This window comes from Penaeus japonicus, unplaced genomic scaffold (assembly GCF_977035675.1).
Source record: "Penaeus japonicus unplaced genomic scaffold, GWHDUDI00000001_assembly GWHDUDI00000023, whole genome shotgun sequence".
In the NCBI taxonomy this organism is placed as follows: Eukaryota; Metazoa; Arthropoda; class Malacostraca; order Decapoda; family Penaeidae; genus Penaeus; species Penaeus japonicus.
In genome coordinates, this window is record NW_028234425.1 from 23,444,519 (window position 1) to 23,457,018 (window position 12,500).

A 12,500-nucleotide genomic window follows, 5' to 3' on the forward strand; every position below is an offset into this window, starting at 1 on the left:
CTTTTGCAAATTTTGGACAAAGCGCAAGGCTACAAAGTTCATTGTATGAATGGCTTAACTTCTATTTAGCACTTTTCATCTTACAAAACTGGTGTTTTGGTTATCACAGCACAATTATCGACCGAAAATACTGTGCAAGTTCCTTTAGTATAGTATAAAATTCTTAATACCTTACAAAGACCAAGTGATTTTCCACTTTCTCTCTCTCTTTCTCTCAGCACGATTAAGCTTCTCCTGCTATAATAAACTCCATGTGCCTTACTATAATTTTGATTGTGCGGCACTCTGTTCCCTATTGACTACTTTGGTGCCGTGAAGCTGTCTTTGGGTCGTACCGAATTCGAGGGGTTTAGCAAGCCGAGTTTACCGCGGGTTCTTGGGATACCTCATGATTCCCGATGGGAGGCAGAGGGCGCTTTCAAAATAAACGCCCTCGACCTCGGGTTTCATCGAGTCATATATATATATATACATATATATATATATATATTTATATATGTTGCTCGCTCTTCGATATCCTGGCTTTCAGCGTCTTAAAAAGAAGAATCTCGACTCCATTTCGAGCAGGTCTGGAGAAGGGGAATCGCGCCTTTTTTGCATATATTACATACTGGAATGGGGATACTCTTTTAGAGCGACTTGTAAAAAGTGAACTTCGAGCCAGGACGGTGTTTCCAAGCAAGAGCCCTCGATACACCTCGCGCTTGACTAATGAGCATTTCCTATTACGAGAAGCGGTGGGAGTCCCAGTCCCTCTGGTATCAAAGAGAACCTATAAATCGAGTATTTCCTTATTACAAAATAACTTCCACGTGTAAAAACTATCATAATGTTCTAGATGCCATATTAAAAGCTAGTAATGTACAAACTAATAGTACAAAAGTGATAAAAAAATGAGAAACGAATTTATGTCATGGTAGCAAAAAGTAGCAAACTCATTTTCCGTGAATAATACTGCTCTTAAAAACATAGTCTTCAACTAAAAACTCATATTGAATAAACCTACAAGCTACGAAAGCCACAGAAAATATGACTCAACCTGTTCAAACCTTCAGCATCGACTTGCACATTTGTCTTTCAATGCAATTCTGAATATAAATCTTGTCATTACCATTGAGGAAAAAATAGTATGAGCGGTCAAGGTTGTGTCGAACTACAGTACAAATACCTGGACCAAAAAAAAGGAAAAACTACAAGGAGAGAGAAAAATATTTAAAAAGAAAAACAAAAACTCTGGTAGCTAGATCAGCCAGTAAGGAAAAAGGTGGGATCCTCACAACCCATTTGAACACGTGCTCACCAAGTACTATGAGCTGCATATAATTACTTGGCAACAACTTGGGTATGTAGGTCCGGTAGAAAAAAATAGAGCTTTTTCCTCGACTGACTGTTCCCTACCATTGTTATTGAAGGTTAGAACGAGCTCATTTCTGACAGTGGCCACCGAAAATTGTTATCGACTAAGCCGGCACAGGGGAGGTGCTGTGTTCCACGCTAACAAGAAGATCTATACAAAGTGTATCAAGCAAAAAAAAAAGCCTTTCAAACAACATTTATCACATATATTACAAATAGATTTGGTTCTCAATTGCTTTCAACAACTTTGACAAACTTTTACTTCTTTTCCTCTTTCTCTTTCTCTTCTGTCTTCTTGTTGTCTTCCTTCTCGCCCTCCTTCTCGTCCTTTTGTGCCTTCTCCTTTTCAGAATCGTCCTTTTCCTTTTCCTTCTCGTCCTTCTTTTCCTCCTCCTTCGCCTTCTCCTCTTCCTTCTTTTCCTCTTCCTTCTTCTCTTCCTCAGGAGGAGGCTTGGGCAGGTGGGAGTTCAAGTCCAGGTTGGTGCACATGTCGTCCCAGTCGGGGAACGCGCGCTCTTTCACGCGGTTGCAGAACTCGACCAGGTTGGTGCAGTTCTCGGTCATCCAGTCGCGGAGTGTGTAGCTCACTTCCTTGTCCATGAAGGCGACCTGAGCCAGGTTGGCGAAGGCTACCACGTCAAGCTGGAGGGGAGGGACAAAAGGAAAAGTTTCGTTATGGGGACATTTTTAGGTTTTGGGGGAGGCTTTACTCTCTCACCTCTCCATTCTCGGATGAGGAATTAAACCTTTACAAACTGATCCTACGAAGTTGAGAATACCTTCTCCTAAACTAACCATAGGATATCAAAATGGTTGCAAGTAATCTTAAAAAAAAGGCTATCAATTCATCAGTAACATCCTATAACTGGCTTTATCCCCTAACTATACACAAAACCATTTGGCGAGGAGTGCAAACGTAGGTACATCCCAGCTCACATGCCATGACTTACCGTCGTGGGAGAGTCGCCGAAGAAGAAGGGTTTGTCTCCAAGGAGGTCAGAGAGGACCATCAAGTCATTGTGACCGAACTCCTCAATCTCCTCTGGCTTGTGCACACCGATTCCATGGGCGCGGACCTTCTTGGCAGCCTGGGTCATAAGGAAGAACATTAGCTTCGAGACATTTGCGTCGAACATGGGAGATCGAAATGAAACCTTTTCTACGACCTAATGTGACCTAGAGGCTAACGGAACAAAATTAAGACAAAATTATGAGGATTAACGGTAACAAAACTAAAGCACTATAGCAAAAAATCTAATATTTTCCACAATACAACAAATCTTATACAGAAAAGGGAGTAATAAAAAACAAACAACAACAAAACACAAACAAACAAGACTGGGCAGTAACACAAGTTGATCTACTAAGTACAGGATAAAATACAGGACAGGAGGGAAGTGAGAGAAGCAGGCAAGGTGGTAGGGATAGGAAAGGGGGGAGGGGGCGTTGCTAGCATGGCGGGGCGGAGAGGGGGCTGCAGCTTACCCTCCTGAACTTAAGCTTGAAGATGAATTCAAGGACCGGCTTGGGCCACTTCTTTTCAGTAATCTGCTGCAAGTCCATCTTGTAGGCACCCAGCATGCCAGCAGGATTCTTGGTGCGCCAGGACTTAACCACCCTACAAGAAAAAGGACACCCATGCAACATGCTGGTCGTTAAAAACAAGGATTTTTTTAAAAGCCTGTGATTAAGCTATTTTGTTTGCTATTGTTTATAAAGAAACATGGCGGTGGTGGTGGTGGTGATGGTGGCACTATAAAATCCCCTCAACCTTGGAGAGAGGATTCCGACACTATTATCCCTGGTTGAACAGGAGATTAAGAGGATCTGAATTCTTTTCCCAAGAGTCGGCGAGATCTGCCGTGGCTAAAGAGAGGAAGGGAGCATTGGCTGGCTGGCCTTGGGTGTGCACTAGACGCCACGTGAGGATTCTGCCGGAGGTTGGGGCTTCCTGTACAAGGAGACTGGAGGGGTCTAAAAGGTGGTTTGTACAGCAGTGACAGACAAGAACAGCAGCGGCAGCAATGGTGGTAGCAGCAGGAGCAGCAGGAGCACCAACAGCAGCAACAGCAGCAAAAAGGTCTCAAAGCAGAAGATAATAATTTGCTTGTTTAAGCGAGTTATTGCTAAAGAAAAAAAAGCTACGAGGTGTAATTACAGAAAAAATATAGAACTAAAAAGGTGTGATACTGTGACCCAAGGAGGTTAAGAGAAGGAGATCCAGCCCCTTTTCATGACCCATTAGTGACACTCAAGCTCTTGACAAATCTCCTTTCTTATCCTCTTAATAGGCTGGCACAAATGGGGGGGGGGGGGAGAAACTTTACGTCCGAAATAAAAAATATAAAAAATCAACCGTGTGGGCTGGCTTTTTGCTTTTTGAGAGAGGGGGAGGGGAGAAAGAGGAGTGCAGCGAATGGGGGGTGGGGGTGCCCTGACCTGGCGATAACGGAGCTTGAAGGCAAAGTTCAGGACAGCATTGGGAATCCGTGTGTTAAGCGCTTGCTGGAGATTCAGCTTGGCGGCCCGAACCCACTCCCCCGGGCATCGGCACCGCCACCACTTTACCACCCTTTGTGTGGAGAAGGTCCACGGTTAAAAAAAAAGAAAGAAAAGAGACCCCGAAGGAGGCCAAAGCATAAGAACCCAATAGAATATATATATATGGGGAGAAAAACTCACCATCGGAAATATTAGATATTAGTTAGGGTCTCCTTTGAAGTGAGCAGGAAAGAAAAACTACTTTGTTAATTCAGTGATGCATGCAAGGAAAAAAACAGTACCTTTGTGTTAAATCTGTTAAAATCACTTATTACCATATCAGGAAGGTCCACTTACCAAAGAAAAGAAAAGAAAAAAAAACCTTCGAGGTTGTTGAAAACTTGGTGTAGAAGATTGAGGGGTGGGGGGGATGGAAGGAAAGCTTCTTAACAATATCAAGAAAACCATGTTAATTGTAAAAAAAGCTTGGAAAAAAAGTGTTAAGTCTCCCAAGAAATCACTGCACCAGTCGGTTCGTTTCTCAAGTGCCAATGGCAACACCCACCGATTTCACTTTACGCTTAAACAGGAAGTTAAGAATCACGGCAGGAAATGCTTTCTGGAGAATCTGCTTCAAGTCCAACTTGTAACCCTGAATTAGTAAATCTGGGTTGTTGTACATGAACGACTTCACAACCCTGAAATAGTACAGAAAATCTATATACAAATGCACAAAAAACAGAAGGCTGGCAATCTGGATAAGGTCTAAAAAAAAAAAAAGACCTGAAATAAAGAGTAAACATTATTACGAACACATCAGAAAAAAAAATAATTTCTCGCAAAACAGTGTGGCTGGCTAGGTGATATAGCTACCTCAATAGGTGCCTTAACACCATTATATCTCTGCTTTTAAAACCTTTCCATGACCTCCTCGTGTGACCTTAGTGATAGTACAAATTCCTCGTTTAGTCACAAGATACGAGTGAAACCGTGCCATCCTGACAGGAAATGTCACGGAAGGGGAAAGGGGGAAAGGAGTAGGGGCGGGGGAGGGGGTTAGGGGAAGGGGAAAGGGGAAGGAGGAAAGGGTTGTGGAAGCAACATCACCTAGCACCTACGCTGAGAGAAAAGGTAAGAGATAATGATGAAGGGTTGGGGGGAGGGGGAGGGAGAGATAAGACAGAAAAGGGGGGCAAGGGAGCTAGGCGGGGGTGGGTGGGAATAAGAATAGCATCATCCTTCCCCCCTCCCCCATCCCCCCCCCTTTGAACGCGCGCGGCAGTTGGCGGGGATGTTGTTCTGCCTCGCCAGACGGGATCCAGACAGATCAATAGCCTACCGCCCCACTCCTACGCACCCCCCCCCCCTTCCCTCCACCCTTGGCCAAACTCCAGCCCGCTCGCTACTCCACGTCACACACCCCCATCCCATAGTACCCAGGCCCCCGCCCCCCTCCCCCCCACTACTAAATACGCGCTTCCAGACTTGCACCCCCCCACCCACCCACGACCCACCCCCGCTGCGCTGCCTGTGTTGATTCCGTGACACTTGGGAGGGGAGGAGGAGGAGGAGGAGGAGGGAGGAGGAGGGGGGGGGGAGGAGGAGGAGGAGGAGGAGGGAGAGGAGGAGGAGGAGGAGGAGGAGGAGGAGGAGGAGGAGGAGGAGGAGGAGGAGGAGGAGAGGGGTGATGATAAAGGAAGAGAAAGAGAAAGAGAAAGAAAGAAAGAGCGCGCACGGGCGAGGAACGCACGTCTTCCCCTTTAAAGGTCCCGGAACGCCCACTCCCGCTCCGACCGGAGGACCAGCACGTAGCGGTCACTGTACCGGGGTCGACAGGTGGTAGCCCACAGGTGGTTCAAGCAACAGGCACAGCCACCAGCTGCCTCCACTTTGTTACAAGGCCATTAATCGTTTAGCAACAAGACACCGAGCCAAAGCGTTGTTCATAGCGCCATTTTCTTTCTCCCGCAAAACGAGAAAGTGGGAAGTGGGAGAGGGAAGAAGGGGGGAAGGAAGGAAGGAAGGGAAAGACGAACACACGAACCAACCATTTTCAACGATCAACTGAACACGGAAGGCGACTCGGGGGAGGGGGGGAGGAGGAGGGGGGAAGGAAGATGCTGCTGAAATACGCGGCGAGGAGGGAAGGAGGAGGGGAGGAATCCAGGCACTAGCCAGGCACATTCAAAGCACACCCTCACAGCTGGAAGCAAGGGTCAGTGGGTAGGGGGGGGAGGGGAGGGGAGGGAGAGGGAGATGGAGAGGGAGATGGAGATGGAGAGGGAGATGGAGAGAGAGAGAGAGAGAGAGAGAGAGAGAGAGAGAGAGAGAGAGAGAGAGAGAGAGAGAGAGAGAGAGAGAGAGAGAGAGAGAGAGGGGGGGGGGGGGTGGATGCACATGCATCAACGCAGCACCGTGCATTCATACCCCCACAATCAATACTAAGCTGTGCTGGATGCCACGCCCGCGCTCACGGCTCTCCGCCCTTCAACGTTCCCCTCGCGCTCCCGCCCACTTACCTTCCCCTCGCTCGCTCGACCACCCACCCCGCCCGTAAGCCCAGACCCTCGCCTTCCCGCCCACCCCGCCCACCTAGATTCCCCTCGTCCTCAGCCCAACGCAAGAGGTACATGACAGGAGCGCCAACATTCTAACGGGAGAGAGAGAGGGAGAGAGAGAGAGAGAGAGAGGGAGAGAGAGAGAGGGAGAGAGAGAGAGAGAGGGAGAGAGAGAGAGGGAGAGAGAGAGAGAGAGGGAGAGAGAGGAGAGAGAGGAGAGAGAGAGAGGAGAGAGAGAGAGAGAGAGAGGAGAGAGAGAGAGAGAGAGAGAGAGAGAGAGGAGAGAGAGGAGAGAGAGGGGAGAGGGGAGAGAGAGGAGAGAGAGGGGAGAGGGGAGAGGGGAGAGAGAGAGGAGAGAGGGGAGAGAGAGAGGGAGAGAGAGAGAGGGAGAGAGAGGGAGAGAGAGGAGGGGGGGAGAGAGAGAGAGAGAGGGAGAGAGAGAGAGAGAGAGAGAGAAGGAAAGAGGAAGAGGGAGGAGAGATAGGAGAGAGGAGGGAGGGAGAGAGGAGAGAGAGAGAGGGAGGGCGGGGAGAGGAGGAGGAGAGCATGACCCTCGCATGAACACTCAATCCCCGCGGCGGAGAGGAGGGTGCGAGACTCCCCCTCCACCCACCCCCGTTCCCCGGGGTCCCCTCCTACCTACCTAGCAAGATGTTCTAACCATCGCACACCAGCAGCTGCTTCTGTTGCCTAGACGCACCCAAGACGAAAAATCTAAGAATTCCTTGAATGTTTCGGTTATTACTTGAAGTGGTTTTCGCTCATTGAATAATTTAACTTTAGTTTTTAAATATAGATTTTAAGTCATAAGTCGTTTTGTGCCAATTTTGTGTTGATAGTATCCCCCCCCCCACGACCTCACGCCGCCCTCCTGTACCTCGTCGTTTCGCCGTCTCCGTCGGGTGCCTCCGTCGGGTGCCTCCGTCGGGTGCCTCCGTCGGCGGTCTTAGCTGGAAGAGCTTACGGGGCGGGAGGTATTGCCGTCGCGAGGGCCGCCGCTGCCGCTGCCCGCAAGCCACATGGAACCGCTCTCGCCCAAACTGTCACGGTGCATACGCCCTTCTTGCCGGGGAGAGGGAGCCATTCCCCCTGCTCCCTTCCCCCCTCCCGTTCCCCGTCCCCCTTCCCCAAACAAGTGGGCGAACAGATACATTCCGACCTTTATGGGAAGGGGCATTAAGGGCTAAAGTAGTAAGACGATGAAGAGGATGAGGTAGGGAGGGGAGGGAGGGGAGGAAGGAGAGGGGGCCACCAGCATTGATGGAGCATTATGGTGTGTTTGGGGTGGTATGACGAGGGGGTTGGGGGCGGAAGGCAATGGCGGGGTTGGGAAGGAGGGTGATGGGGGGGAGGGGCGGTTGAGGGAAGCGGAGGGCAGCCGCGCGCACGAGATGCAAAAGCGCTCAAGCTCCCCTCCTCTCGCCGACTTCCTACACTCCTCGAGGATTGCACCATAGAACCTTACGGAATAGGGGGAGAGAAAGAGGGAGGGTGGGGCGGGGGAGGAGCAGCAAGGGAAGGAGGGGTGGAGGGGTGGAGGGGTTGAGGGGTGGGGTGGGGGGGAATTAGGGAAACCTGATCGCCCCGTCAAGCGAAGGAAACTTTGGCTCCACGAACATTCCACCTTTCTCTGGTTTCATCTTGGAGGCTCTACATATGGGGAGAGGGAGGAGGAGAGGGGGGAGAGGGAGGAGGAGAGGGGGGAGAGGGAGGAGGAGAGGGGGGAGAGGGAGGAGGAGAGGGGGGAGAGGGGGGAGAGGGAGAGAAAAAAAAATCCCGCGGTGTCAATTCTCCGATCCCAAAGGATCACGCCGAAACACGCCGCTTCTTCGGGTCAAACTCCCACTGCATTAGCTCGAGGGAGACGATAACAATCATCGTCACCGAAGCTACGGGAAAAAGCCTTCGCAAGTCAAGTCAACCGTTCGAATAATCACAACGTCGTTCCTCAGTCCGCAACTCTATACCCCCCCTTTCCCCAACCCCTCAGTCACCATATCCTCCCCACCCCTACCCCCACCCCACCCGCCTCTCCGCGCTCCACCGGAAGACGAAAGCTGATCGGCGAGTCGGTGTCGTGAAAATGTTGCTGAGCTCATCATCATCGCCAACGAGAGGTAATGCATGCATCGGCAAAGCCAAGAAAGCGAAGCATAAACAGCAACGCGAGTCTTTCCTTTGTTCTCGAGGGAGAGGGAGAGGGAGAGGGAGAGGGAGAGGGAGAGGGAGAGGGGAGAGGGAGAGGGAGAGGAGGAAGGGGAGGGAGAGGGAGAGGGAGAGAAAGGGAGAGGGAGAGAGAGAGGGAGAGGGAGAGGGAGAGGGAGAGGGAGAGGGAGAGGGAGAGGGAGAGGGAGAGGGAGAGGGAGAGGGAGAGGGAGAGGGAGAGGGAGAGGGAGAGGGAGAGGGAGCATTATTCTCGACATACCCAAACGTCCCCTAAAGTGGCCATGTCCCTCTCCTCGCCCTACCCCCGTCCTCTCCCCCTCACCTATCCCTTCCAGCCACCCCCGCCCACAAGCCTCAAGTTCCACCCAAAACCGCCGCCGCGGCCGCCCACGGATGGAACCAACTCCGCCCACGGTATCGCTTCCCTCCCGCTCGCAACGCTTTAACGGGACCGCCAAAAGCCCTACTTTTGCAAACGCCTGTAACATCCCCCGACCCCTCCGGGAGCCGTGCAAGGCGAGATGCAATGCGATATAAAGTAAAAAAAAAAACTCGACGAGCCTCGAAGCGTCTGTCTCCGCCGCGACAGACACACAGCCCGGTAGACCACAAGGCCAAGGAAAAGTTTACACCTCAGGTAGACGCCGAGGAAAACAAAGGGCCAGCAGTTCACAAACACCCTCACCCTCTTCCCCCCCCCCCCACCATCGTGGGGGATCAGCAAACTGGAGTGACCCATCCTCCCTCTCCTCCCCATCTTCCTTCACCTCCTCACCCCTGTTCTCCTCCTCCTCGTCGTCTTCCTCCCCTTCATCCCTCCATGCCTCCCCTTCATCCCTTCATCCCTTCATCCCTCCATGCCACCCCCTCCTCCACCTCTTCCTTCCTCCCCTTCCCCCGCACAATTTGGCTACAATCTGGCCACTTGCTCTGGCCGGACCCGCTCGGACCCGCAGAGGCCGTTCCTTTGGATCACACTTCCACACGAAGGGAGAACTCCGTGATAAAAATCGGGGCTATGACGGGGCGTAAAAAAAAAACAAAACAAGACTACACATGTGGAAGCTAAGTCTACATCACACGGGCGGACCGAAAAACAAACTGCCACAAGAGAAAATAAACCATTTCTTTCAAATCTTTTTTTATACGCTCGCTGGTGCCCTGGTCACTACAGGCTCGCACGCAGGTCGGCCGACGTCCCTCGCTCGGCATGGCAGGCGAGGCAGGACCGGTCAGAGGGCGTAAGCCACCTCCGTATAATTAAGTGTAGCCTGTAATTGTGGTGCCCTTGGGGTGCAGTTGTGGGGTGGGGGGGGAGGGGGGGACAGACAGGCAAGCGTGGGGAGGGGAGGGGCGGTGGTGTGTGTGTGGGGGGGGGGGGGGGAAGAGACGGGAGAATATGGCGGAGTCTTCTTTGCCGAAACTCGCTTTTTATCTGGGAGCCGAGCGTCTGTTTGGATATGGCGATTTCAATGCACCCGAAAGCCAGCGATTCTCCTCTCACCACCACCACCTGTTTCTCCTCCTTCCACCTAAAAAGGCATACTAACAAATATTCACTTGCCCCCCCCCCCCCTTACTAAAACACATCCGACTACTTGTAATATTTTCCCATATTGAGTACCGCCAGTTTCCCTCCTTTCCAATAACCTCCCCCCTCCCTCCCTCCCTCCCATAGGCCTACCATTACTGCTATTAACCCCCTTGCTGTCACCATCCATCTCCCAACCCCCTACCCCCACCTATCCCCCCTCCCCACCTCACTCGACGCACCTCAACCAATTCCCACTCTCGCGGGAACAATAGCAGCATCACAAGTGGCGTGGAGGTTCCAGAAAGCCTACACGCCAACTCTCCTTGCACTACACCCAAGGCAACGCCGCCCACTCTTGCAACAACCAAACAGTGGCTACGGCTAGGCCCTGCAGCCTAGAACCACCTGTTACGCGAAGTGGCGGAATGGGGTGGGGTCGGAGTGAGTGAGTGAGTGAGTGAGTGAGTGAGTGAGTGAGTGAGTGAGTGAGTGAGTGAGTGAGTGAGTGAGTGAGTGAGTGAGTGAGTGAGTGAGTGAGTGAGTGAGTGAGTCGCAGGTTTAACCATAGCAGTCCGGCGTGGGGTTGATTCGTCGCGTTTCGGGTACGACACTATTGCAGTGTTTAGAATTCTTTATAGATCCGTTCTTTCCACCATTAGATGAGGTTTTCGTTTGCTAAGGAGTCGAAGATACTTTAAGAATTCGATTTCTAATTAAACAAAATTATTTCAAGAAGTTATTCAATACCGAGATGCTTAACACACCTAAGACAAGGAAATTAAGGTTCGAAGCCACAGAAATGTTTGAACGCCGCCACTCTGACCTTTGAGTTCGGAGGTGAAACAATAGGAGGGGGAGAAGGGGGAGGGGGAGGGGGAGGAGAGATGCGCGTGAAGGAGTCTTAAAAAAAAGAGAAAACGTGATAAGCAAAAAGAACCAACTCTTGAATCTCAGCGTGGGAGATAGATTCGTTTGGAAGTTGAAGCTGGATTTGAAGCACTGTCCCGAGACACTGCTGACGACTCGACTCGCCTTCGCCTCGCCTCCCCCACCATGTTTACGCATCCGCTGCTGCTCTTGTTTCGTCCCTCCCTCCCTCTCTCTCTCTCTCCTAGGTGGGAAGAGGGGAAGGAGCAAAGGTAGGGGGGGGAAGATACCCATATGTCTCCCCTAAGAAATTGCCCAAATCCACGGCTAATTCATTCCGTTCCCGCCACCCTCACCCACACTACGTATCCCCGCCCACGCCCACTCATCCCTCAGCGCCATTTTCGCGTGGCACAGTGGCAAGTGGAGCAAGAAGGGAGGAAAAGGACTGTGGGAGGGGATGACTACAGTCAATGCATCAAGGACACAGGATGGAAGGAAAAGGGAATAGCGAGAGAGGAAGGGAACAGGGAAAGGGGGGAGATAGGGAGGGGAGGGTTGATGGAAAGAGGTTTGTAAGGGTAAAAGGGAAAGGGATGGAAAAGAGAGGGAGGGGGACATACCTTATACAAAAGCCCCCCACCTCCCTCAGGATACCAAGCCCCGTTCAAGAACAAACCGTGCCAGTTGATGCCTGCGCCCTATCATCTCATCGCGCGGCGACGCCAACACAAAAGACACGCGGACACACCCGTAAAAACTTCGAGACGCGAGCGCCGAGATGTCAAATCTAGCGCGACGCACGAAGTCAATACGAAAACGAGCGAGTTGACAATAGCTTCCAGCAACAAGAGTAATGTGCGAGGGGAAAAAGAAAATATTAACGCCCACCTCACGACGCCGAAAAGCGCGTTTTCCTGCCCGCAGCAAAGCTTGCAACCCGAGTCTCGTCATCCTAATCGAATCGTTCGAGGGACATTCCGAGAAGCAAGACTGCCGGGTAACTCGAGGAAGATGTAATATTTTCATTCAAAACTCCCCGGCATTCGTCATGAAACCCGAGCACCTCCCGCAGGCGAGCGCCGACACTCCGAGGCGGCGCTCAAATCCCACACAAGCCCGGCCGATCCCACTCGCTCCCCTCAGCACAGAAGCATGCTAGAATCATTACCAGGGACACCAAGCCCTCTTATATTCACTCACTCACTCACTCACTCTCTCTCTCTCTCTCTCTCTCTCTCTCTCTCTCAAGTATACGATTCCATACCCCACGCTTCAACACTAACAGTAGTAAACCCCCGCTGCCTATAACGGCCCCATCAAAACACCACCCCCTTCTGTGTCAACCTCCCCCCCCCCACCTCTTACCCCAAAACCACCTTCCACTTCCCGTCAACCATGTTCTCCCCTCTTCTCTTCCTCCATCAACCCTTATCGGGGAGAAAGATCTTTACGACGATAGCCGCCCCTCCCTCCTCCGTCTCCTCGGTTTTCAAACCTCGGTCTTCCACTCCCACTCCCTCTCCCTCCTTCCCTCC

At 51.5% G+C, this 12,500-nt stretch overlaps 1 protein-coding gene across 3 annotated transcripts in view; it reads right to left on the reverse strand.

The window, feature by feature from the left end:
- Positions 1–12,500, reverse strand: part of fax (failed axon connections) — a 34,362-nt gene that overhangs the window by 528 nt on the left and 21,334 nt on the right. Inside the window, exons 3-5 of one of the 3 annotated variants that reach the window (XM_043017694.2) lie at positions 4,403–4,535; positions 2,307–2,444; positions 1–1,998 (exon numbers count right to left, since the gene is read on the reverse strand). The exon at positions 1–1,998 is cut by the window's left edge and continues 528 nt beyond it. In XM_043017694.2, the coding sequence (XP_042873628.1) occupies positions 1,615–1,998; positions 2,307–2,444; positions 4,403–4,535 (655 nt within the window). In that variant the 3' untranslated portion in view covers positions 1–1,614. Of the gene's footprint in view, positions 1,999–2,306; positions 2,445–2,841; positions 2,975–3,795; positions 3,929–4,402; positions 4,536–12,500 lie in introns of all 3 variants that reach the window. The other 2 variants (XM_043017697.2, XM_043017695.2) reach the window with 2 other exon arrangements.